This window comes from Sceloporus undulatus, chromosome 8, assembly GCF_019175285.1.
Source record: "Sceloporus undulatus isolate JIND9_A2432 ecotype Alabama chromosome 8, SceUnd_v1.1, whole genome shotgun sequence".
Lineage (NCBI taxonomy): Eukaryota > Metazoa > Chordata > Lepidosauria > Squamata > Phrynosomatidae > Sceloporus > Sceloporus undulatus.
The window spans coordinates 4,722,390-4,748,027 of NC_056529.1; the positions used below are offsets into that span (position 1 = coordinate 4,722,390).

Genomic DNA, 25,638 nt, shown 5'->3' on the forward strand with positions numbered 1-25,638 from the left:
GGCCTCATTCCCACTACCTTTTAAACTGGACTGCAAATCGTTTTGAACCGGTTTAAATTACCCTGATTCGCACTTGAACCGAATCTCTGACGCGATTTGGAGAGGGGGAGGCCATGCACTAGGCCCATTTAACCTGCATCTTTTTGACGCTGTTTTTTTCTGCATCTTTTTGGATAAATCCATCAATTCAGTTCGCAAAGTGATTTATTTGCAAGTGGGAATGCGTCCTTACAGATCCAGAACAGTCTGAATCTGATATCCTCTAGGTGTGCCAGACCAGAATTTACCCAACTACACAGAGGAATGTAGGGGTTGTCATTCACCATCTGTAGGACACGGGATAGGTTTGGCATACAAAAGGCAAAATCTGCAACTTGCTTGCATTGGATTCAGCTGCAAACAAATGCCTGCGTGAACTGAATCTTCATGAGCTAGGCTTCTCCTGAAAGCCATTTGAAAGCCAGCCAGCCAAATCAGAGTGGAGCATAAAGCCGCCCGAGTCTCCTTAGAGATGCTTAATATTCTGGCTAAGTGAAGAAAGGGACAAAGCCCCTGAAAAGTCTTGGGTTTGTTTTTTTACCCTTCCTCTGTTTTCAGGCCTCAGCTCTTGGTGCTTCTGAAACTGGATGAAGATTTGCATGTGAAATACCCCCGGCTGTTAACATTTGCATCTCAACTGAAAGCTGGCAAGGGCTTGACCATCATTGGGACAGTGATCCAAGGCAACTTTTTGGAGAGCTACGGAGAAGCTCAGGCAGCAGAACAGGTAAGTGTGGCTGACGTTGGACATACTCCACATCAGCTACTTAGTTAAGTATACCTATCTAACTTAACTAAGTAATCTCTCCTGGCCAGACCCCTCTCCCAAACTTGATGGAAATGTCATCCACTGCCCTGCACAGGTCTTAAAGATTCATGGCTGTGGCTTCCTTGACTTGAGTCTATATCCATTTGCAATGTGGTCCTCCTTTCTTACTAGTTTTGGACGTCATATTTAGCATGAATTAAAAACTTTTAATATTTTTTTCAACTGTTTTCATTTAACTGGGTCTGCTTCCTTTTGATGGAGGTGGCAGTTGCGTACATTTCTGTGCTCATGTGGCTTTTAAGTCATTTGTGTGTTTTTCAGCTTTGTCCTACCCTGTTTTGAGATTCCATTTTCCAACCTCTAAATCTGGTAGACAAAAGAAAAGAAGTAGTCCCCCAAAATGAATAAAATACAAATTGTATAAATTCTGCCAATTGAGGAAAATTTGTATAGTTTATTTTCCAAAATGGATGCTTTTGGGTGACTTCAATGTGCTTGGCCCAGACACTTTGTGGTTGTAAGGTCCAGATGCATGGCTATTTGTTTTGTTTTAGCAAAAAATGCCTAGGCAACTGAGTTTGTGGCATTCCATCAGTTCTACTTTGAATTCATGCTGCCCATCTTAGGCAAATAAATGCTCCAAGACAAATTTTATTCAAACTGATTTTATAATAGCTAAGTGAGCATATTGGATTCCACACATACATTTAAGAGCTTTATTTGTTGCTATTGTTGTTAATTGGCACATGGGATATAAATTCTTTGAGTGGAGGCATGATGATCTTGTTTGGTTCTCTTCCAGACAATCAAGAACATGATCGAAATTGAAAAGGTGAAAGGGTTTTGCCAAGTGGTCGTGGCTAATAAAGTCCGAGATGGCATTTCTCACTTGATCCAGTCGTGTGGATTGGGTGGCATGAAGCACAACACAGTAGTGCTGGGTTGGCCCTACGGCTGGCGGCAAAGCGAAGATCCACGATCCTGGAAGACCTTTATAGGCAAGTGCCAAGGATGCTGAACGTCCATCTTGCTCTTCTGTTTGATACTGTGATGCTGTGAACATGGCACCAGACAGAAGTCTCAAAGGACAGGATTCCACCCGTTGAATGAACTTTAGATACTTTGTTAAACACGAAAGATGGTTCAGAATATTGGATAAAGGAGTAGATGTGGAGGAAAAGACTTGCTCCTCCTTTTTGCTTGGTTGTTATAGTTCCTCCACCTCACTGCTAGTTTGATGGCCATCTTTCCACCCCTTTCATTGGTAAACAATTGTGTTATATATAATTATGCCAGGATGCTGTGCAGTCACTCAGGTTTGACCCTTCTCCTCTCTTTATTTGCTTCCAGACACAGTGCGCTGCACAACCGCTGCCCACCTGGCTTTGCTTGTGCCCAAAAATGTGTCCTTCTACCCTGGGAATCACGAGCGCTACAACGAAGGGAACATCGACGTCTGGTGGATCGTGCACGATGGAGGCATGTTGATGCTGCTCCCTTTTCTACTCAAACAACATAAAGTAAGAATGCCAGGTGCGAGCTAGGCTCACTGGGCCTGCCCACCGCTTGCGTTTATTAAATCTGAGGCAGGGAATATAAGGTTGTTAGTGTGCCTTTATATTATTTATTGACTGCCATCTATACTTTTTTAAAAAATGGTATTCAATGCAAAACAATGGATGGAACTCACTAAGGCAGTTACAAATGTGTAGCCTAGAGTTATGAATTCATAAATGGTTTGTATTCACAATCCCTACATATTCAATAGCTTAGATACTATGGAAGTTCCCCAGTCTGGACTTATGGGCAACAGTGAATGTGAACAACAGGGAAGCAGCTGACTGATATTCCCACTTCTTCCCACAAGAGATCTCTGGTGCAACGGGGAGTTAGGATAGGGATCCTTCTTTTGAGTGTCGCAATGGAGATTGCTCACAGTGAACCTGCCCTTCAGGTTCTGATAATGGCTGTTAGTGCTCTGAACAAATCCCATGCGGAATAGCAACATTGTGCAACACGTGCCAGTGACTGGGTGTTGTTGTACAACAAAAAAATGCAGTGTGTTGCTACAAAGCAATGTTGCTATATGTCCAACTCCACTTCTGCTGCTGTCTGAAGAACACACTTGTTTGTTATGGTAAACAGTGCATAAGGTAATCTGTCCATGCGTATGTCCCTAACATAAAGCCAGTCTCTCTGTGTGAACTGAACATAACCTGTTCTCTGATCTATCATGTCAATTCACATCCAAACCTTAGCATTTACTTTGTGCAACTTTGCTGCCTTTTTTACATTCATATATGAATGCAGGGAGATATGTGTGCATGCCCATGCAGACACACACCCATGCAATGTATATATTTGAATTATATACATGAAGCACAAAAATAAAGAGACTTCTTTAAAAGTTGTGCTCTACCTTGCAAACACCACAGCTTTCCCTGACTTGATGCCTTCCGGTTATGTTGGGCTGCAACTCTTTTCAGATGAAAGCTGTAGTCCAGCACACAAGGCTCCTCTCCCAGGTTGCCCTGGATCTGCAGACAGGTTTTAAACATACTTTCTCACATTACAGGTTTGGCGAAAGTGCAAGATGCGAATCTTTACCGTAGCCCAGATGGACGACAACAGCATCCAAATGAAGAAAGACTTAGCCACCTTCCTTTACCAGCTGCGAATAGAGGCTGATGTAGAAGTAGTTGAAATGGTAACGGGGGTTTTATTTTGTGTGCTTTGGTCAAGGAAGATTTGGGATACGCTGTTAAAACACTATTTTCCTTTATTTGTTTCTTTAGCAAAACAGCGATATCTCTGCATATACTTATGAACGAACTCTGATGATGGAACAGAGATCACAGATGCTGAGGCAGATGAGACTGACCAAAACAGAGCGAGAAAGGGAGGTAAACTACCAGGAGCCATTCAAAAATATCTCTCAGGATGTTTTGGATCAAGACAGGGTGGAAATGCTGGGGAAATGACATCCAGCCTTTTTTGCCAACAGTGGGTTGGATTCAGATTTAGACACTGAAATTACTTGGATGCAAATTACCCATGATTAGCTTGTCTCATTGATTTTGACAAGCTCTAAACATGGCTAAGATTGGATCCTACCCAACATGAATAATGTCTCTTCCCACAAAGTGTAATTTACCGTTATCCTTTTAAATAGGCGTTCCATCCAAAAGGTGTTTTTAGATGCTGTTCTAGGAAACGGCCACATCTGATTTATGGACTTGTCTCATCTCACAAAATGTGATGACAAGAAGGAACAGAACAAGCAGACGTTTCTGTTCTGGTTCAGAGAGAAAATGCAAAAACTTGATTAGGTGAATACCTTTATTAAGACATCCCAAATGTTGCGAAATAGTCAGCAAGTGTTTCTGTTCTCCAGAACGCATCATGAAGCGGCATGTTAAACAGGGAAGGGAGATATAGATGCCAGATATTAAAGCCATCAAATCTACACATAGATTAATATGGAAGTAAAAGGGAGGAGCTTTTTAGGTTCCAGTAAGTGCTGTACAGCTGAAGCCTGAGAAATGAATGTGGTAGTAGTAAACTTGACCAGCTAAAACTGAGGTCCTCAACCATCTTGTCCTTGCAGGCTCAGCTGGTGAAGGACAGGCACTCGATCATCAGGTTAGAGAGCCTCTACTCGGATGAAGAAGATGAAGGAGAAGCAGTACCAGAAAAGATCCAGATGACGTGGACGAAGGACAAATACGACTCAGAGAAACGGAACCGTAACAACGCAGTGGAAAACTTCAGAGAGCTCATCAGTATTAAACCGTAAGCACTCAAGTCCCAGTCTCAACTCCTGACTATGGCAAAAATATGAGACCAAATGAAATTTGACATTTATCCTTATCTGCATCATCTTCAGGGGCTTTAAATGGCCTCAAGAGATAGCAGGCCCTTCCTCATTGCAGGTCTTTATGTAGAGGTCAGGTTTTTGGAGATAGAGGTAGTGCATTGAGTGATGCAGCCCTTTCCTGGTAGTAGAACATGCTACAACAGGCAGCAGCGCCAGGATCCTGCTTAACTTCCAAGCTCAGATCTAGTGCCTTTAGGGTATTTAGGCCATTCTTCATGATGCATCTCCTCAAAATGCCAGAATGAAAGCAATTACGTATTCACAGTTTGTGTTTAGGAAAGTGTAGCTCTATTTGTAATCTCTAAAAAAGAAGTTCAATTTGTAATGTACATATTTCTAATATATCGTGCTTTTATGCCAAACAAATTTATATATAATGCATGTTATGTTCTTAAAGTAATGAAATGACTTCCAGTCTGGAAATGGTTCTAATATGGGTTTTTCCATTTCCCCACAAATTTGGCTGCCTTTCCCCCCAAACAAACCTATGGCTTCAGGATTTCTGGAAAGTTTACATCCCTATGCAGAAATGATTTTTCATGCAGTCTGTCCTCACCGTGTAAATTGCAATTTTGCCCGACTACCAAAAAGCAAAGGGGGGAAAGTTGGTGGTCCCAAGAACAGAGCATATTCTCTGCCACATAATGCTCACTGGAGGGTTGGGGAGGATTGGTGGCAGACCAAGCCAAAAGAAATGGACTGACTGGAATCCTGAACAAAAGTACTCTTTGTGTTTGCAGGCTCCATTTATATAAATTGCTGCTGTTAGAAATGCTAATATAATGTTTTTCTTTCATGCTGTCAGTGAATGGGAGAATCTGTAAGTTTGCTTGTTTAATGATTTTTTTAAATAATCCATAACTGTATTCTTCTCATAAGAGCAAGTCTACAGCTGTGGGTTTGGTGTTTCGATGAAGGTGCAAATGTCTTTCGCTAACACTTCCATTTTGTTAGTATGAGCGCCCTCTTTTCCCCCCTCCATTTGTTGGTGTTTCAAACTCTGTTCATCCACACACAAGCTGCAATCCAAAATCCCCTCAGGGGAGCATAAATATCTCTATGCAGAGATACACTGTGTCAGCACAACACAACCCCCATGCAGAACAGGAACATTACACAACACGTCAATGACTAGGTGCAACACTGTTCCCGCTAGTGTTAGAATACATCCATGACACGTCAGGAACGTTGCTACTCACAAGGAGTGCAACGTCCACATGCCTATGTCACTAACAGGATGCTGGTCAGAGGAAAGCAGAAGCTATTGTCATCAGTGGTTGAGCACATACCTTGTTTGAAAAAGGGCCCTGGCTCAATGTCTGAGGGAGGCCAAATGCTCTGTACCATTGGTTCTCCTATGCTGCCTTGCAAATGCTGATCCCTAACAGCACGTGTGAATGTGACCTTTCTCTAGGAACCAGTCAAATGTGCGGAGGATGCACACTGCTGTCAAGTTGAATGAAGTCATTGTCAACCGGTCCCATGATGCCCGACTTGTTCTTCTCAACATGCCTGGGCCTCCAAAGAACACCGATGGTGATGAAAATTGTATCCTTTTTTCATTGAACTCGTATGAATCATTGGATAATGCACAGAAGTTGGGGACTTGTGCTGCGCTTGATTTGGGTGGCTCTGCATTTAAGTGTGAGGTGTAGTGTCCCATTTAGTGGAGTGGAAACCAGGGCCATACATACATTTATATATGCCATTGGTATTTGAGAATGTAAATTCAAATTCAAAACACAGACACCATTTTGTAAGTTCTTTGGCATTGTTTTCCTTTGCTTCATCCTTTGTTACGGATCCTTAAGTTTTATGCTTGACTAATAAATCAGTCAGCCATAATTAAGCATAACTAAAATGGGAGAAAGTTAAACACCTGTTAGTCCTTAATACTAGTTGGAGTGTGCCCCAAATGAACTCCATGCCCAGTCATAAACATGTAGTTGGGTGGTTTGGGATAATCCTTTGTACTACCAAGAGTAAAGGGAGGGAAATTTGAGGCTTGTTCTCCTTGACTTGCACTGTCCCAGATATGGAATTTCTTGAGGTCTTGACCGAAGGCTTAGAGCGAGTGTTACTTGTCAGAGGAGGTGGGCGAGAAGTCATCACTATTTACTCCTGATTCACTATTATGATCAAATGACATTCCCGTTCTAAAAGAGGAAGAACATGCCATCTCTGCCACCACTTGTAAAGCATCTTTTTTTTTTCTACTACAAGCAAACACCACAAACTGTAGCTGCAAACGCAAGTTCCAATGAATTCTTCTTCCAGTTGCAACATACATATCTGTTCTGGAGTGCAATATGCCATTCTGCTAGGGACATGTTTAATCATGATGCTGCGATGTAGTTTTGTTTCTGCTTTCATGCTCCAGCAGATGTGTGTGCGGTTTCTTACTGAACCTCCTTTTTTAAAAAAAAGAAAGAAAAGGAAAAAGTGCAGACTTTTTAGGTAACTGCACCTTAATATATTAGAACTGAACTCAGTTATCAGTTAGCTAGATTTTAAACAAATCTTTTCCAGTAGGACCTTGGGGTGCAGATACTTTTAAAGAGCAGCTAGTTCCTGCTCCTTTCTATTTTCTAAATGAAAAGAGCATGGTTTAAAACCTAGACCGTTTTGTAAACTCATCTCCCGAACTACAGTTTTAGTATTGAATGAGAATGTACACTTTGGAATACAAGTTTTAAATTATAATTATGTATTTTAATTCCTACAATGATGTACAAGAGACTAGCGGAGTCTCTAGATTAAAACGCACCTTCCTTTCCCTTTATTTATTTTTCTCTATTTATTTGTTAGAAACAGTGGCAGAAGAAAGTAAGCAAGCTGCCTAGACTAAGGATTGTAGTTGTCTACCTGCGGGATATTTTTTTACCCGGAGCAGACAATTTAATGAACACACAACTAGACATTCCTTTAATGGGGTCGTTTTGTGTGTACAAGTGTTGCTCTGCTCTATTTCAAATAGCTGCAGGCGACTGCTGGTTAAACATGTTGGTTATACTTGTCAAGGATGTCAAAACATCCTTGTTAGGCATTTGTGCTGGTCAGGGTTAATGGCATTAATATTATAGAGGGAGAGGGGGGGGATACCTTTTTGTAACCTGAAACTCTCAAAGGCTTTATCACATCCTTTAAATTGTATTTACTGTACAGGAGGGCTGTACCTTTTTTCAATAAAATATTGTATACATTTGAACCAGTATCATATCGTGAGCCGAATGGCACTAATCTGTGAAGTGCATTGCTCTTCTGTAAATATACTGACTTTATAGGAATCTCTAAGGCCTGTTACAGACTGCCAAAATAAAGCTGCTTCGGGTCTCTTTGGAGGTATACTGTTTAAATGATGTGTGCATCCTAAGAATCCGGAAGCTGCACCAAAGCTGCACTCCAGTGCTTAGGAATGGAATGTGGCTTTGGCGCAACCTCCGGACTCTTAGGACCCATGCATCATTTAAATAGCATACCTCCAAAGAGACCCGAAGCAGCTTTATTTTGGCAGTCTGTAACAGGCCTAAATTTCTGTCAAATCCTAAAAGTCTAGGAAAGCCTAAAGATCATAAGCATCCCAGAGTGGGGATATGTCCATCAGCAATGCAGGTTTGCAAGCTGAGAGCAAAACAGCTAGATACATACTGTTCGGAGGAAGCATTTTAAAGCATGTCCAACTATCCGGCAAGCCGCTCCGTTTTACATTATATACATAAATGAAGTATTCCTTGTGACAAGTGTAACAACTACCACAGCTGCAAGGAACTTATCCGTTGCAACATCTTGAAAGATACGAAAACAGACTTTCATTTATAATAGTTAGGCACTTTTTAATCTGTTTTTAAAATTGTACAAATTTGCGTAAATTTAGTGCCGGTCAGCCTTCATAGATACACACACACACACACACACATTCCCCATTGCTGTACACATATGTTTCAAAATAAATTAAAAAAGATAACAGCCCCATAAAAATCGAACAGGGATTTTACAACAACATTTCTAACACAGATAAAAAAGTTGTGTTTTTTCCTTCAAAACCTGACATTCTTCAAAGTACAGTATTGTGCCGAATGAGCCCTGCATGGTCCATGGTACATCTGAGGGTTTAACCTCTCAAGCTAGGCTTTCAGTTATGATGGAGTTTCAAAGGCAATTTCATTGAAGCGTATGGAAAGACATCTTCTCTTCCCATATGGCTCTCCCTAGCAAAATAAGTAAGGGAAGGGTGAATAGAAACAAAGGACCTTGGAAGAGCTTAAAAATACTTGACTACTGTGGCCAATGTGCCACACACAAGGGCCATGCATCATCCCACATGTATCTGAGGTTTCATAACTGATTTACACTTTGTAAAGCAAGCTGGACTCACACAACTGCTAAGCAAACCCCATGCATCATATACTGTTACTTAATATAGCATACAAAAGTGTTTGGGTATTTTCCTCTCATAAATCCAAAAACCATACATCTAAACAGTTTCCTTTCCTAGCAATTTCAGACCACAGAATCTCACTTAAAAAGACTTCCAGAATTAAGTCAATGTCTCTTACCAGGGGACTATAAGGAACGTACCGAAAGAAACCTATTGCTCTAGGAGTAGAATTTGCTGTTGCTGACCCTTTTCTCCTTCAGTCTGAGAGAGAAGAAAAAAGAAGTTAGTTCGTAGCACGTTTAGGGCATCCTTACTAAAGAACAATGCTCTTAAAGATATGAAGCGCCATATAAATGCATACATCTGTTGTTGCTGTGTGCCTTCAAGTCATTTCTGACTTATGGTGGCTCTAAGGCGAGCCTTTCATGGCCCTAGTCTTACCAAGTTTCTTCAGAGGAGGTTTGCCATTGCCATGCTCAGAGAGTGTGCTCAAAATCACCCATTAGATTTACATGGCTAAGCTAGTATTCAAACCTTGGTCTCCAGAGTCATAGTCCAACACTCAAACCACTGCACCATGCTGGCTCTTTTGCAAAGATCTACAGGACCATAATACATTTTGCATGTATAAAGCACCCCATGAATTGGTTCTGGAATTAGCCATCCTTAGAGGAGACGCTTTGAAACTAATGAGATAAATTATTCTTGACTAGTTGGGTTTCATTAATTTCAGAGGGTCTATTCTACATGTCACTACGTCTGGATTTAACTCAATAGTTTTCAGAACACTTGGTTAGCTTTTTAAACACTTTTGATGTGCTTTGTTCAGATAACGCCACAAACATGTCTTATCCACTCTCTAAAGACTGGATAAGACATGTTTGTGGCGTTATCTGAACAAAGCACATCTCAGCGCTGTTAATAAAATGGTTTCTCACAAAATCAAATTAATCCGAAAGTAATGATGGGGCTCAGTTATTTCTGACACTTCTTCAGTTTATCATGCAACGTTTTTAACAAGAGCTACCACCATTGACCCACCTCCTGTTGCAAGTCTCTTGATACACTTGCAGCTGACCCTCATTCGTGTTGAACTCTTTCAATAAAGCATCTCGGTTTGGATTCCTTAAATTTCGTCGGGTGTCATACAACTGATTGTTCAGCTCAGCTTGCCGTTGCCGCAGTTGCCGAAACGACGAATAGAGATCTTCTTCACCTTCCTCCAAAAGAAAAGGAAAGGACTTCAGAATGAGATGACTACAAAAGTGGAGCTAATGCCCAAGGTCACCAGTGGGTTTATGTGGCTGAATTGGGATTCAAACCCTGGTCTTCAAGGTCCTAGCCCCACACTTAAACCACTACACCATACTGTTAGTACCATAGACATTATCAACAGTACAAAGTTGTCAGTTCTGACTCTTTAGATGCAAATCAGTCTCAAACAACTGATGGACAACACCCATATACAGCAGCCTATTCTGAGCAGGTATGTCTAATGTCTTCAATGCGCCCATCCCTTCTACCTGGTTGTCCTCTTCCACTCCGCACACGGCTTTGGGAAGGACACACATGGAGCAGCACACTTTGCCGTGGGACAGAAACACTCCTTTTTCCTTATTTTAGTTTTACCGTTTGCAGAATGTGTTTGTTCTGCGGTTTGAGGCCTCCATTTGTCTTTCTTACACCAGTTTTACAATGAGTTTTACACTTTCTTGAATGAGAAAATCACTTAGGCGCTAGGAACATTAGCTAGAATCCAGTATCAGCTTATACTTAATTCAGTGCTTAATGAAATGACTTTTCCTGGCCCAACCTTTCCCCCAACCCCACAAAACCTGACAGAAACATCATTCAACCATGCTCTAACCATCAGCAAAATGGCCTCCCTTTTCCCCATGCAGCTAACACCTTGGTGAAGTAGTTGGGGGACAAGTTCCAATTGTGGCAATAGTGTTTATGGATACAAAACTTTTAAGGATTCCTATTGTTTATTCTGCATCCTATTTGTGATACTTGTGCAAAGCAAAATGTAAAAGACGAACAGCATATGGTTGACAGCAGAGCAGAGATTCTCCGGGAAAGAAACTAGTCACAGAAAACAGTTGCGACACTTACTGGAATTTGCTGCTTCTCACAATAAACCAAAAGGGACGCCAGCTCAATATCCTCGCTATATCCATTTTTGAGAGGGACTGACCGAAAGCCTAAAGGGGCAGAATCAGAAAGGTTAACTATAACTTCGAGGCTGCCTCGGAGGCACACACACGATGCAAAGCCCGTAGCTCACCTGTCCTATTCTTGAAAGTAGAACAGAGTTTGGAGATTTACTAGGAAGCAGCAGGCAGAGCAGGAAAGACAGGGGCATCATGGAGAATCGCAAGACATTCACATGAGCCAGAGCTGGAAAAAATCACAAGCTGCCACAAAGGATCTGCATTTCTGCAACAGTTCAAAAAGCAAAAGTAGAATCTAAGCTAGCCAGGAAAAAAAACTTTAGCAGGAATATATTTCAGGACTCATTCCAGATTCAGAGTGTGGTGGAGACAGAGACAGGATTAAAGCCATCATCACATTCTAGGTTTCATAGTGCAATCATAGCAATAAGCCTAAGGCCAAAGACTGATAATGCGAGGGAGATGTCCTCTCCAAAAAGGAAGATCGTATAACAAAAACTTCAGCCACTGAACTGGCATTTTCTGTTTTCCTTTGGAGTATGACTCCAAAACTACACAGTGTATGTATCTCCTTCTCACCAGCAAAACTAGCAACAACTGATTAGACTTTCCACGGCTATTGCTTTAATGCCATTTCCTTTTTAAGAAGTTATTTCATGTAGTAAAAAATAAAGAAAGAAAACCGGCTTCTTCAAGAATTCATTGTTCCAAACTGGCAAGATATAAATTTAGAAAGAAAAAGATAAACAACATATTGTTCAGGAGAGGGAACGTTTCAATAGTTTTATCTAGTACATCTAGAGTAACAGATCGTCACAAGTTTTGGAATAAGCAAAGCATGAGAAAGAACTGAAGATGTACCTATGGGAATTTATTAACCTAAGCATTAGGTAAGTCACTTTACATCAGCTGGCAAGAAAAATAAAATCTTGACAAAGGAGAGTCAAAAGCTTGCAAACAAGAAAAGATCTATGGTCTTGTTTGATCAGAAGGGTTAAACCAAAAACCTATAGGCTAACTTCCAGATACAAGTCTGAGAATGTATTTGTGGCATGTTGCTAACAGAAAAAGAATGATGTTAAAATACATGAACAATGTTTTAAAATGATTTATCAGTTATATAAATATGCAAATATCTGCCACATTTTGGAGAAACTGTAATGCTGTGTGCGTTTTCTTTTACATCTGTTGGTGCTGTCCAAAAGTTCAAAGATTTTGGTTGGAGGTTTTTCAATGCAATGAAATGGGGGGAAAGTAAGAATTAAGAAGAATTACACTTTCCCCAGCACTGGGTTTATTCTGTTTATAGAAGCAAACCAAAAGCTTACCAGCAAAAAACTATTTCTTTTCTATCAGCTTGTACGGCAACAGCTCAAAAATGTAAATTCATGAACAATATAGCTTTGGATTGTTGGTATGAGAACTTGGGCTGTTTTGCTCTCATGGAAAAACTAACGCAACAGGATTGCAACTGAAGAAATAAACCTCCTGCCGATTCAATTTTTACAGGTTGGTTTCAGTAATAGAAACAGAGGCAATCTAGATTCATGCTGGTCTTTGGAACGACATTTTAACCTGAAGACTGGAAAAAGAAATATGTGTACAGTAGGCCCTTGATATCCGCTGGGGCTTGGTTCCAGGACTTGCATGCAAAATCTATGGATGCTCAAGTTCCATTAGTACAATTATATAGAACAGCTTAGTGCAATGGTGTCCCTTCTTTAATATGACAAAATAAAGGTTTGCGTTTTTGAATTTCCATATATTTTTTCCAAAACCTTGGCTGGTTGAATCTATGGATACAGGAGGTCCAAGTGTATATTACATGTTTCCTTGGGGAATGCTGGCAATGAATTTTGTTTTGTTCTGTTAAATTTTGTTGAAGTTATATTTCTTCCAATAAAAGAATGATGCTCTAAGATCATGCCACTTAATACTGCAGTCATAAGATGTACCAAGTCAAACATGTCACCTGCGTTCTCAAAAGCCCAATAAATGGGGAAACCTTTATCACTTTTTGCACTGAACTATTACGTATGATAGTTACCTGATTTGACTCCTTTGATAGGAAAAGTGGCATATGCTAAGAAGTTGGGATCGCTAAACATGTCTTCCTCATAGACAACAAAGCGTAGAAACGCTAGGTTTGGGTCATAAATTTCAAACTTCACTTGCTCCTGGGACATCCAAACTGGATTAAGGCCATTATCATCTGTAATGAAATAAAACGTTAGATTCATATCCTTGGTTTCAATGAAGAACTCCATTAACCTGATATCAAAGAAGTGTTTCGCCTATGTATCGTGATTTTCCTACTATTAACAGCCTCTAAACTTTAAGTAAATGTATAGTGTTTTAAAATCTTTTTCAAACTTTATAAATGTTTTTAATGTGTTGTTTCTGAAAACTGCCTTGGGTCTCATCCTGGAGAAAAGAAGTATATAAATAAAGCAAATGAATTCAGAAATCTATTGTATATCAACAATTCCTCTGAGAGGCAAATTAAGTTCAGACATTGGAGTTGTTCCACTGAGAACGAGTGTAGTATAGTAGTTTCAGTGTTGGACTAGGACATTCGAATCCTACTCTCAGCCATGGAAAGCTACTAGGTGATGTTGGCCAAGTCACACTCTCTCAGCCCAAAGGCAACCTCTGAATATTCTGCCTAGAATAGCCTGTGATAGATTTCCCTTAGGGCAGCAGTAAGTTAGAAATGACTTAAAAGCACACAACACAACAGGAACTGCCTTGTGTTACCCAGTAAGGTTTATACGATGCTTTTATGAATATGACTTTTTCTGGCCTAATGCTTTTAAATTTCAATGCAGCCTTCCTTTATATTAAGAAGAAACCATATTTCCGTAAAGAGTTGAACAATACTTACTCACTACAGTGGTCTTGAATTTATTGTTGTCGTATTCAGCCCCACAAATCTCCACTTCAACAAATGGACAGGCGATACTCCTACCGGTTTTAGGAAGATGTCGAGCACCAATTACCTATTTTTAATCAAGTATTCTCATGTCATTATTTTTAATATTATTAAATACAGTACTAATACATTTATCACCCTTCAAGAAACTACTATCCAAACAGCAACGTTGCAATAATGCTGCTACTTATTTCCCCAACACAAAGGTCACAACTGATTTTAATGGTTAAAATTCACACTCCCATTGAATACTTTGCGACTTTGCGTTTAACATTGGCTGGGTCACTGTGAGAGTAATGAAATCTGCTCACATCAAAACAAGCCTTTAACGTTAGGCTATCCAATCCTCTCTGTGCTAAGAATCACTGGTCAAGACTATGGAATTGGGCAATATTTTAATCTGAATTAAATGATTTTATTTCATGTAAGTCATTTTTTCTTCTCAAATTAAATTAAATATAACCTACCCTCACGGTCAGAATCATTTGTAGTTTCTTCTTGGATTCATTCGGCACTGGATCATACGCATCATTCCTCATGCTTTCTGGTTGGAGTACATATCCAGTCCGTCCATTAAGTGCAAACAAGGCATGATTCAGTTGCATGTATTTATCTGGAGAAAGAACAGGTAAAGACTTACCAGCCAATTTTAATGTTTTAACCAATCTGAAGTGATGATGTGGAGGGGAGAAATCAAATGACTCCAAATGATTATATAATGGAGACAAGTGGCATCTCAGTTTCCATCAAGATATATAGAAAACAAACTTGGGGATGGGGGATTTCCCATAAGACTGATGCAACTCTTTTTCAGGAAATAGCTCTCTTTTGGGAACGATCCACATGATTTCCCAATCCATATCTGGCTGGCATATTCAAACTCAGATTAAAAGCACATGAAAAAGTGCCCCTCTCAAAGTACTTCCCATACAAATAGATGAGCAGGCGGGAGCAGATTCCAGGTGCTCCAGGGAAGAAAGGTGGTGTTTACCAGCAGTTATAAAAGTGGGAAAGAAAAGAAGGAACGGGAAATAGATGAGCATTACTATAAAGAGGCTTTTACCTGGGGTCTGGAAATTAAGAGCCACCATCTGTGCCCCACAAAACCAGAAGCGAAAAGGGTCATAATTTGAAGAGTCCACTCGCTGTCCTTTGGGGTAGATACGTGTCAGTCCCTTCTGGTTGTATTTTAGCAAGTCAACAGGCTTCTGCTTGACAATGGCTTCCGCCTTGGTTTCCACAAAAGAACGAATTTCTTTGAAATCAGGATTTTCTACAAAAGAAAGTGGTGGGAAGGAGATTGTAATTAGTATGTTTCACTTAAGCCTTTTGTTATTTTGACTTCATCATTCGCTATATTTTTATATAGTACAGTAACAAGAATATTTATCAGCAATGGTCCTGTCAATGTGGAAACGCTTCTTGTATTTTAGTTGCAACTCATCTGCTTGTGCAGCAGGGCATGATTGCAGACATGTGTTATACTTGCTAAATGTGAACACAGGCATTTTCCATACTGCAAGATGAATATTTCTCTTGAGCTACTGCTGTATGTCTTTTTGAAATTTTGAGTCTAACTTCATAATTAAATATGAATTACCCAGGTTATCCTTGGTTTTGCTTGTAGGTATGCAGTAGACTACCAAGTCAGATAACTCCATGGCAATTAACTGCTTCTTCTCCCAGTATACCCTGATCGTTGCCTGTTTAATAAATTTAATTAAAAGAAAATATTAGCGGAGGATACATATTAGTTCAAGACAGTTTACCAATCTGATTCAATGGATATCAAAAGAATACTATGTAATTAATCAGTATTCTTCAACTGTACATTTTGTTACTGTATATTCCCTGGACACATCCAGTTTTAATTCTAACTAGTGTAAGTTTACAGATATGAATTAAGTGAGTGGGGACTAACAAATTCCTTTCATTTCAATGGCCCTGATGCAGCTGGGGATAAATCCCATGTGTCTAATGCTGAGCAAGAACTAAATTGATAAGTGTATTCAACAAGTCTCCCAAAGTAGGAAACACCTGAATTCCAATGTAGGCCACCACCACTGTCATCATTATCATCACAAGCATCATGTAGTAGTAGTAGTAGTAGTATCTCATCTTTCTCCCAGAATTTGGATTCAAAGCCATTACCAATGTAAACATACAAAAAGTGAACATTAAATAGCATTAAACTCATCATCTTCATCTCTTCATTTTATCTGAACGTTTATATTTTGATAGTGCTATTAATTCGTTTTCAAGTGACAGAACCGAACTTTCACCATCCAAAATGTCATTCTTTGATTGTGGGACAGATCACATATTTTTGGGCCAAAAATCTAGCTGGAGTTGAGGCATCAAAGGTAACAGTAACGAAATAATCACAAGAATCATATGGCAAACATGCAAAGTAAGGGAAAGCCTCAAAGCCTCTACCAAAACCCCTGAGGCTGTTTACAAAGGCAGAAGGGGTTAGAAAACCTTTGTCTGTTCTCTTTGCTTGCAAAGGCTGAAATAGTGTTACGGGTCCTTCAGTTGTTGCTCAGATCAAAACAGTTCATTATAATCAGCTTCTGGCCAAAACCGCAGTACTTGCAGCATTTGTTACCTCTTCAGCTGTTCTCCATGTGATTTCCCTGACACTCTGATACCACTCAAATAACTCCTCTACTTTCTCAGTTGCAAACTCAACAGGAGGATCTTCAGGATTCTTGGGTTCCAGAATGAAGACAAAATTCCTCCCATGTTTTCCTTGTGGCATTTTTGCTATTGGGAATAAATAATAAATAAATAAATAAAGTTTTTATTTATATACCGCACCTTCCTCAGATCAGGGCGGTTTACACAAGTTACAATTACACATACAATGCATTAAAAACAAACACCATACAGTATACAATAAAATAAAGGGAATGGTGAGGGGGGAGGGAATCAGGTCCAGCATTCTTCTCTCCCTCTGAGGCCTGGACCAAGGCAGATGGACCGGAGGGAGGGCTCTTCTTCTTCAGGCTAGCCCCTGATGGTACTGGGCCAGCCTTCTCTCTCCCTCAGAGGCCGATAAAATAAAGGTACAATCAAATAGGGATGCCTTAAGAGCCTCTCTTAAGTTAAAAGTCCCACTCCATCCCCACCAAAATTGGCCAGAATCATGTTTAGCAGTTATTATTATTATTATTATTATTATTAACCTTTATTTATAAAGCGCTGTAAATTTGTGCATACATAACCTGCATCATTCGTAACTGCTATATATTCACAATCCCCGTGTAGCCCCTGAAGTAGGGGCTACATAGGGACCATGAAAGTCTCCCAAGCACCACTTATCAGGAAGCAGCCATTGGGATCAACTGGGTCTGTTCCCCTATCAAGAAGTGGCTGCCTGATGTTCCCACTCCTTTGCACAAGTGATCTCCAGTGTGACAAACAGGGGTCCCTCTGCTTGTCATGGAAAGGCAGTGGCCGCTTACCAGCAAGTGATGTTTGGGGGGGGATCTAGCCAGAATCCACTATGTAGCACTATAGTTAGGGTGCTACATAGTACTTAAGGATCATAAGGATTCTGCCAATTATTTCTAGTCCCGAGGTCATTCAGCATGATTTTATTGCACCATAAAGGCATGCACTGTTTGCTGTGCAGAGTTCAAATGTTTCCTTCCAGATACAGCAGTCATTAGCTCCATGGTAAAATATATGTTATGTTTGCAAAAGAAGCCAGGTTTAATCCTTGACATCTCCAGAAAATACTAAAAAGATTCCTGCCTTAGAGAAGTCCTCTCCTTCAGTGAAAACAATCTCACATTTGTACCTCCATTTTGTTACCTTTTCACATTTCATTTTAATCCTTTTGAGCCTGTGCTGTTGATCTTTAACCTAACCTAGGGAGTGTTTAACTTGTAGCCTTATTCGTGAAAAGATGGTAAAGTAAAAAAATGTTTAACTTCCCATCCAGAATTCCTTGCCTAATTTATTAACCTCTGGTATGTAATTTAGTAGTTCCTTTCAGTCTGAGGTTTTGTCTTCCCAACCAACAATTATAGTTGCATAGGAAAGTTTCGTATTACCTCTGAAAAGGGACTTAATATTCCAGTACTAGAACCAAGTTGGGGGAAAATCCAGCCAAACAGGGAAAATAATTAATCAGCATTATCTGGTTTTATATTAAAACATATAATACAAAAAGGGAGATTTTGTAGGCCTCCATATCCATACTAAAAATAGTATTGTTTTCATAAGAAAAGAAACAGGAAAATCAGGGTGCTACATACCAATATTATACATATTGAGGTCCAAAATACCTCTGCACAAAGACCCTAAAGGATTGTCCTCAATTATCTGCAATGAAAAGATTGTATTTGAAGACAGTCATTTCATTCTTAATTCAGACACCCCAAGAATGAGCATAGTATGCACCATTAGCTGCAACATTAACTGTGAAGACTATATCGTTGTGTAATGCAAACATTGATCAACACAAGGGTAGCATGAATCTCCAAATAACCCTGTCCAACGAGGGGGAAAAAATTACATTACGTAAAACAAGGTAAATATACCTGTTCTTACTCTATTCTTTACTCTTCCCCCCAATATACTGTAATTTAAAGACTACATGATTGGCTTTTGTGAACAAAATGAACCATAAGTTCTAACATATGGATAACAATACTGAATCTTCCTACCTGGTTCTCAAGTTCTTCTAAGCTATCAGATGTCATATCTTCAACGTAATTGGATGGGAAATAGTGTTGAACTTTATATCCATAATCTCCCTTCCACCTGAGAAATTGAGATAGCAGCAGTACAGCTTTTTAAAAAATGCAGCATGGGATGCCAGTCAAATTATAGGACCAAGCCATTGTCCTTTTGTTCCCAACTCGATTTTAAAATGGACTTCCATTTTTTAAAAACATTAAGATTGCTTTTAACCAGCATAATATGAAGTTACAAAATAGCAAAAATACAAAATCAATCTTACCAGCCACTGCTTTCTTTTGAGACATTATGAATTAAGGCTCCGCGGCAAAAAGTCAGCTCATCATCTCTTTTAGCTTGATAGTCATACAAGGCTTTAACAGTTCTGAGTGGCTTGAAGAAAAGAAAAAGACAGGCTTTACCAGTCAAAGTGATTACTGAATTCCAGGAAACAGTAGAGAAGCAAGAAGACATTCCTAAGACGCAAATTATGCCATTGTATCTCATTCTACAGTATAGCCATCACACATCCATCAACACACATTCTAACTTGCAATCTGCATTTTCAGTTTACCGAACCGGGCATTCAGATAAAAAGACCTCTCAGGTATTTTCTTCCCATAAAACAAGATTACATTTGAACAAAATTTTGAGTATGTAACGTACCACAGAAGGTGTTATTTCAGTGGGTTCCACGTACATCTTGACATCATATAATGAGCTAGGATCTTTCTCCTGGGATTAAAAGGGAAAAGAAAATTAATTCCACAGATTCTTTTCAGAAAGCCAAGGTTTTAAATTAATGCACATTAATGTAGCTGCCCCATTACTGGCTGGATTGGTGCTGCGGCAACTGAACACCGCGGCACCGATCCGAGAGCCAGAAAAACCAGGTCCTTTTTGCACCCTCTAAAGGGCACCATACCTGCGACAGCGCAGCATGATGACACTCCTTCGGCACTGTGCCGTTTGGACACAGCGCCAGAGGTGCGTCATCATGGCGCACACCAGTCTACACTGTTTCAGATATTCAAATAACACTGACAAACTCTCGCTGTTATCCCAACTCTAGATAGCTGCACATTAGAGCCATCATCTACACTAAAGAAAAAGAAGCTTAACAGAGTATTAAATATTGCCCCAGAAAACATTTTGAAGGTACATGATGTTGTTCCAATGATAAAGCTAAGCAACATCAGTCTAATAAGAATGGAGGAATATGCAAGTGATTAACTGATTACTGGAAACTCAAAGAATTCAACAGGATGGACACTTGGAAAACAGAACATACAAATACACATTAAATCCCTGGAAGCGACCCAGAAGTCTATAATAAAGCTTTTAAAGAGTGATTTTCGCACTACAGTAAAAAGAAAAACACTTACCATGCTGTAACGTTCCAGCAGTTCCTCTGTCACAGGATAACGCAATTTCATTTTCCTGTACAACGGGTGCTTCTCATAGTAGTTCACCAACTCCACTAAGCTCTCAAAATAAGCTGATGTTCCCAAGACAAAGAGGCGTCCCTCTTGCTTGATTCGGCAGTGTTTCACCTTTCCCTCAGCTCTGTGGAATTGGGAAGATAAAGCTTTTGAAGAATGCCAAATGGGCAGCACAACCAGCCTTCACATTCTGAAAACAAATTTCAACCAGGCTTTGGCAGAATTCAGAGATGCTAACCAGACTTGTATTTCCTGATTCAGAAAGATAAGTCCAAGGGGCTTACAGTGCTCACGTTGTAAAGAAAGTGAGCAACTATGCTGTTTGGAAGTTCAGTATTTTTATATCTTCCATTTGCAGAATGTTCAATACAACTTATGTTGAAATTAGCCTTCAAGAACATACATAATCTTTCTAGATATGTAGATACATGCTGCCTTGATTAAATATCGGACAGCTGCTGTTTGGAACCTGATCATTAAGTGCCTTAATTCCTTACTTACTTTTCACCTTTTTGTTCACCATTCAGTCTTATGGATCTTAACTTCTACTTAAACCGGGCAATGTACTTGCTTTTGGTTTTTGCAAAGGACTACTTAAAGGGCTGACCTTGTAGGGCCCTCACACCTAAAACGGTCTTCAAGCTTGTCTCTAACCTGAAGGTCATGGCATAGGAATCAGGCTCATCTCTCTTCCTTATCAAAAAAGCTCCATCCCTAGGAATTCGCATCAGCATATCTTCTGCTTCCCCTCGGCTCAGGTTATTGTAGTACCAGCTGTAAAAATTGGGGGTGGGGGGGGCAGAGAGAGAAATTGAGAGAGAGAGAGAGAGAGAGATAATTCAATTAAATTCCCTTTGCAATAAAGAAAACAATGTATTGCTAAATGATAAGAGAATTAGGGTTTCTTCTCTTAACACTGCATATGCCCAATACATTTCCCTGCCTTTAAATAAACAAACACAAACCCACTAAATACAGGTGAGATGGTGCAAAGAAGAGCAGATGTGCAGTTGTAAAACTGGAAACATTTCAACAGCAATAATATATACATACAGTGTGATTTTACTCAACAGGCAACAAGAAGCACATAGTGAAGATGTGTGAAAATGATGCCTGCATCTCCATTGTGGTGTAGGAGTAAAAACAACTATATGAGGTCTACTCACAACAGTTCTCTCGCAGGATTTCTAACTCTCTGGCTAAATTAGACTTGACAATAGCAGCAGCAGGTCTATATCAATCATGTATATGTTGATTCAGTATTCAGGGTAGACTTGTACACATGCCATTCTGTCCTAGAACTGGATATAGTTCCAGGCCTCACTAAGACTTTGGCCGCTATCACACCGCAGAATTAATGCAATATTCAGAGTTAATACATACTAATTCTTGGGAAGGAAAATAAATGGAGCACAGGAAGAAAACAATGGTGGCGTGTTCTAATTCTACAACAAAACCCGATACAAAATAAACAGGATATCCTGCAATACAAAAGATGTTTAAATGTGGGTCCTGAGTGGCAATCTCCAAGTACTACTTCAGAACATAGGAAAACAATTTAAAAGGAGGAAACAGGTATGTTTTAAAAAGGAGAGAAAGCAGAGAAGGGATTGAGGGAGCGAGCATCATACCCAGCTAAAATCTCTCCTATCGTAGGGTAGCTCTCAGAGAATCATTGCTTTTTCCAGCAAGCTTGGAACTCTTTCAATCAAAATATTATGGTTGGTTAGATTATTCTGTTATTTTAAACTAGATCCACTATAATCCACAGTAAATGCTACTTTAAAAAAACCAGAGGTTGCTGCATTAAAAATAGCATCTCACTCCACCCTAGAATTTCCTTTTGGCTGTACTGTACATACCTCTTGGTTTCATGAGGCTTGGGGTTAGGCACAGCATCCGTCAAACGTAGTTCAAACTCGGCACAACGCAGGTGTGCTTCTTTATAATGCTGAATTAGATCACAGATGCTATCAAAGGTGAGATTGTCAGTCAGATAGTATTTTATGGTGTCTCCATCAGTTGAGGATCGAATACGGCAGTGTTGGACTCGACCTGATCTCCTACGAAACACGGAAAGGAATAGAGCAGTTAGTTTTCTAAAATCTTATTGATAGGCTTGCCCATGTTTTCATGTTGACTGTTCAGCTTCTAGAAAATAGCAAATTGCATTGTGAAGTCAAAATATACAGAACACGTACTGCCTTTTAAAAAGCAATCCTTTAAAAAACATTTTTAAATGAAGCTAAGCAGTCTCAGCTATGTTGGATTTAGCCACAATGCAGCCAAGTGAGATCACTACACTCCAACACTGATTGATTTCTGAATATAGCTTTCTTTAGTGCCTTCAAAGCATAAACTCACATCACTCCTGCTGAACACCAGGAAAAAAATCAACACTACTAAAGTATTTGTTGTTTTAAAAAGGAATCCAACTGTGGTTACCAGAATGACAATGTGTAGTCATTAGGGAAAGCTTCACTCTCCCTCACTAAGAATGTTCCATCCTTGCCACCCATTTCGGCACAATATTCCTGGAGCAGTTTTTCCGCTGTCATTCTTCCTTCTCTCATTTTTCCATGGAACCATTTCTCACCATAGTGCAGCTCTGTCCGCTTTACGTCCTACAATATAAAAACGAATAAAGTAATTTGCCGTTTTTCAGTTTACCATTAGTATACGAAGCTGGGAGTGAACTGAATCTCTACAAGGCTCATCAGGGGCACAACTTCTGCAATGGGGCACTGCTCCAATGCTTTGGGGCAGAAAAGTTTGGCAAAGCAAAGGCCACAAGAATAGGAAGATTCCACTAGACTCCTATCATTGGTGTTCACCTAAATTAGTGGATTAAGCTGCCATTTTAAGGGAAACAACCCATATCACAATTAAGGACCTTGACCTTCATTGTCTCTTGGAATGAGCGGATGAAAAAGGTTGTTCAGGAAATATATGAATTTCAGAATTATATTTAAAGATGAACATTGAAAAGAGTCCTTTTCCTTTGTGAGGCAAACCAGAACTGAAATAACCTTGATTTAAATATCAATCCACTTTGTAGCAGAAGATCACTTTTATATCCTCTATCACCAATCTCAGGAGGCCATTAAGTTTGAAACAGAAAAATATTATAGCTAGACAAAATACTTAGAAGCCGAACTTTACATATTCAAAGCCACGTTTGGTTTTCAAATAGGTCACTATACTGCAACTGCATGATTCTAGCTCTTGGCTGTCACCTAACTTTTAATAAAGGCAATACTCATGGGCAAAAATCATTAATTCAAGTTTCTAATGTCTCATTAATATATAATAAAATAGGATTTTAAATACAGCTTTTACTAAAAGATGGGGGAAAGAAAACACACAAAAATCTCAAAGAAAAATGATCTCACTACAAAAGTTTTAATACCTTTGATGGTTCCTCTTCAGTATTCTGCTCTATGTCATCACTGAATGAGAGCTTTTCATCGGCTATAGCACAATAATGACGAGTCCATTTCTAGAAAGCAAAATAATTTGTTGGAAGTTGTTGTTTTTAACTACTCTCAAGTCGACCCCAACTCATGGGGACCCTATGGATGAGACATCTCCAAAACCTCCTGTCCTCCACTGCTCAACTCAGGTCCTGCAGACTCAGGGCCATGGCTTCCCTGACTGAGTCTATCCATCTGGCATAAAGTCTTTCTCTCTTTTTAATACCCTTTTAATACCCTTTATAGCAGTCTCACAGTATCTCTTCCCTCTATGAGCAAAGTCTCTAGGATACATTTTGGTCTAAACAGAAGAAGCCAATTCCCCTAAAACCAACCAACCAACAAACACTAGCATAAACACAAACCTGTTTACCTGGTCTATAGTGTCCCACATGTAGAGTTCTCCTTGTTGCTTTTTTTCTTCTTTCTTATCTTCTGTATTGACATCCACATCACCTTTTGGTCCTAGTTTTTTATGCTAATATAAAATGAGAAGAGCAACAACTGTTATCTCAGTTATGATGCACTGTTTATGGAATGTACTTCCTAAAGAAAATCACTTGGAACCTAATTTGATGTTTTTCCGGCACCAAAAAATAAGCCTTTTATAAGCCAAGGCTTTTATTTTCCAATATTGGTTTTATCCTTGCAGGCTTTTTAATGCTTTGCTGATTTCATTCAACTGAATAAGACCATTTGCAAGCTGTTATACATGCGGAATTACTGATGGAGCTGATATAAAAGGTCCAACCAACCTACTCAAGAACTTATTTGTTTAGCGAACACGTCTATCTTGAATTAATAGGAAATGGGAGTGTTTCAGTCTGCTTTGTTCACCAACATAAAGGACCCTGGAGACAAAATGTATTCTAGAAAGCGTTTTCTGCAATTTGTAAGTGGTATTTAATGAGCAACCCCTGCATTTGCAGCCGAAGCTTGAAAAATGTGAATGCAAAAGGCAAGCTTCCTTTGTGGCTCCAAGCGAAACATTTTCCATTTCCACGATTTGTTAAGGAGAAATGCATGTCTATCAACATGTCCGCTAGCTGTTTGAGTTGGAATCATTTAGGTCAGATGAATTGTTTCATATTAGGTGATATCGCAAAATAAAAGTCCTCATTCCAACAAATGATCCTTCTCATTTTAATCAAAATCCACCTATAGAATTTAGTAAGCATTACTACTCTTCAGTATTGCATGCATACTACATTACATAGCATACATAGTATACAGTTTAGCATATTCATAACATACTCAACATCGCATCCAAAAAGATGAACAGCTATTTCAATTTAGACATGCGGGATGCTTCAATCCTGCCTGGCAGGGGCCTGTCAAATGCACAAAGCTTATAGAAGACCAGCACAGACTATTTCTGTGGCTGACCTCTCATATCAGAATGGAGTGGGGGAATACAAGCCTTTCTTCGGGCCATTTCAGACCTTCAGATTGTGTGGCACAGCACCCAAGCAGACACAGAGGACTTAGCTATTTCAGCTAGCCTCAAAAGGGCAAGAGAAAAGGGGCTGGCAGCACTCTCGATTTCTAATGCTTTCTCTGCAGCAAATTAAAACTTGCCTTGATGATGAACTTTTCTTTCAACTGAGTTGGCGAAGGCAGCTGATCAGCACTGGCTTCAACAGGTTTTGTTAGAAGCTGATCCCCAAACACTTCCCTGAACACTTTGGCAATGTAGCGTTGTTGCTCCACACTGCAGTGCTCCTCAATTGACAAAATCACTGGGTACCTTAAGTAAAGAAAACAAAGGCAAAACATGATAAAAGCACAAATGGATGAGGCAAAAGGTTCATCTACTCCAACATCCCTACTTTCACAGTAGCCAATCAGACAGACCTGGAAAATCC

At 39.6% G+C, this 25,638-nt stretch overlaps 2 protein-coding genes across 8 annotated transcripts in view; one reads left to right on the forward strand and one right to left on the reverse strand.

Annotated features, from left to right (window-relative positions):
* The window catches only part of SLC12A4 (solute carrier family 12 member 4), a 41,643-nt gene extending 34,034 nt beyond the window's left edge, over nt 1–7,609 (forward strand). The window contains exons 17-24 of the mRNA XM_042437683.1: nt 598–766; nt 1,611–1,806; nt 2,159–2,328; nt 3,384–3,515; nt 3,604–3,711; nt 4,416–4,600; nt 6,100–6,233; nt 6,719–7,609. Of these exons, the coding sequence (XP_042293617.1) occupies nt 598–766; nt 1,611–1,806; nt 2,159–2,328; nt 3,384–3,515; nt 3,604–3,711; nt 4,416–4,600; nt 6,100–6,233; nt 6,719–6,810 (1,186 nt within the window). The 3' untranslated portion in view covers nt 6,811–7,609. The remainder of the gene's footprint in view (nt 1–597; nt 767–1,610; nt 1,807–2,158; nt 2,329–3,383; nt 3,516–3,603; nt 3,712–4,415; nt 4,601–6,099; nt 6,234–6,718) is intronic.
* A 757-nt stretch (nt 7,610–8,366) lies between these two features.
* The window catches only part of PLCG2 (phospholipase C gamma 2), a 42,329-nt gene continuing 25,057 nt past the window's right edge, over nt 8,367–25,638 (reverse strand). For 3 of the 7 annotated variants that reach the window (XM_042438573.1, XM_042438577.1, XM_042438572.1), the window contains exons 14-33: nt 25,352–25,520; nt 24,147–24,251; nt 23,710–23,799; nt 22,746–22,924; nt 22,163–22,363; nt 20,955–21,074; nt 20,244–20,424; nt 19,525–19,593; nt 19,142–19,251; nt 18,846–18,942; nt 18,435–18,501; nt 16,778–16,935; nt 15,770–15,872; nt 15,233–15,442; nt 14,637–14,782; nt 14,122–14,236; nt 13,285–13,449; nt 11,179–11,267; nt 10,105–10,283; nt 8,367–9,324 (exon numbers count right to left, since the gene is read on the reverse strand). In XM_042438573.1, the coding sequence (XP_042294507.1) occupies nt 9,282–9,324; nt 10,105–10,283; nt 11,179–11,267; nt 13,285–13,449; nt 14,122–14,236; nt 14,637–14,782; nt 15,233–15,442; nt 15,770–15,872; nt 16,778–16,935; nt 18,435–18,501; nt 18,846–18,942; nt 19,142–19,251; nt 19,525–19,593; nt 20,244–20,424; nt 20,955–21,074; nt 22,163–22,363; nt 22,746–22,924; nt 23,710–23,799; nt 24,147–24,251; nt 25,352–25,520 (2,596 nt within the window). In that variant the 3' untranslated portion in view covers nt 8,367–9,281. Of the gene's footprint in view, nt 9,325–10,104; nt 10,284–11,178; nt 11,268–11,350; nt 11,503–13,284; nt 13,450–14,121; nt 14,237–14,636; nt 14,783–15,232; nt 15,443–15,769; nt 15,873–16,777; nt 16,936–18,434; nt 18,502–18,845; nt 18,943–19,141; nt 19,252–19,524; nt 19,594–20,243; nt 20,425–20,954; nt 21,075–22,162; nt 22,364–22,745; nt 22,925–23,709; nt 23,800–24,146; nt 24,252–25,351; nt 25,521–25,638 lie in introns of those variants that run through there. The other 4 variants (XM_042438574.1, XM_042438575.1, XR_006100589.1 and 1 more) reach the window with 4 other exon arrangements.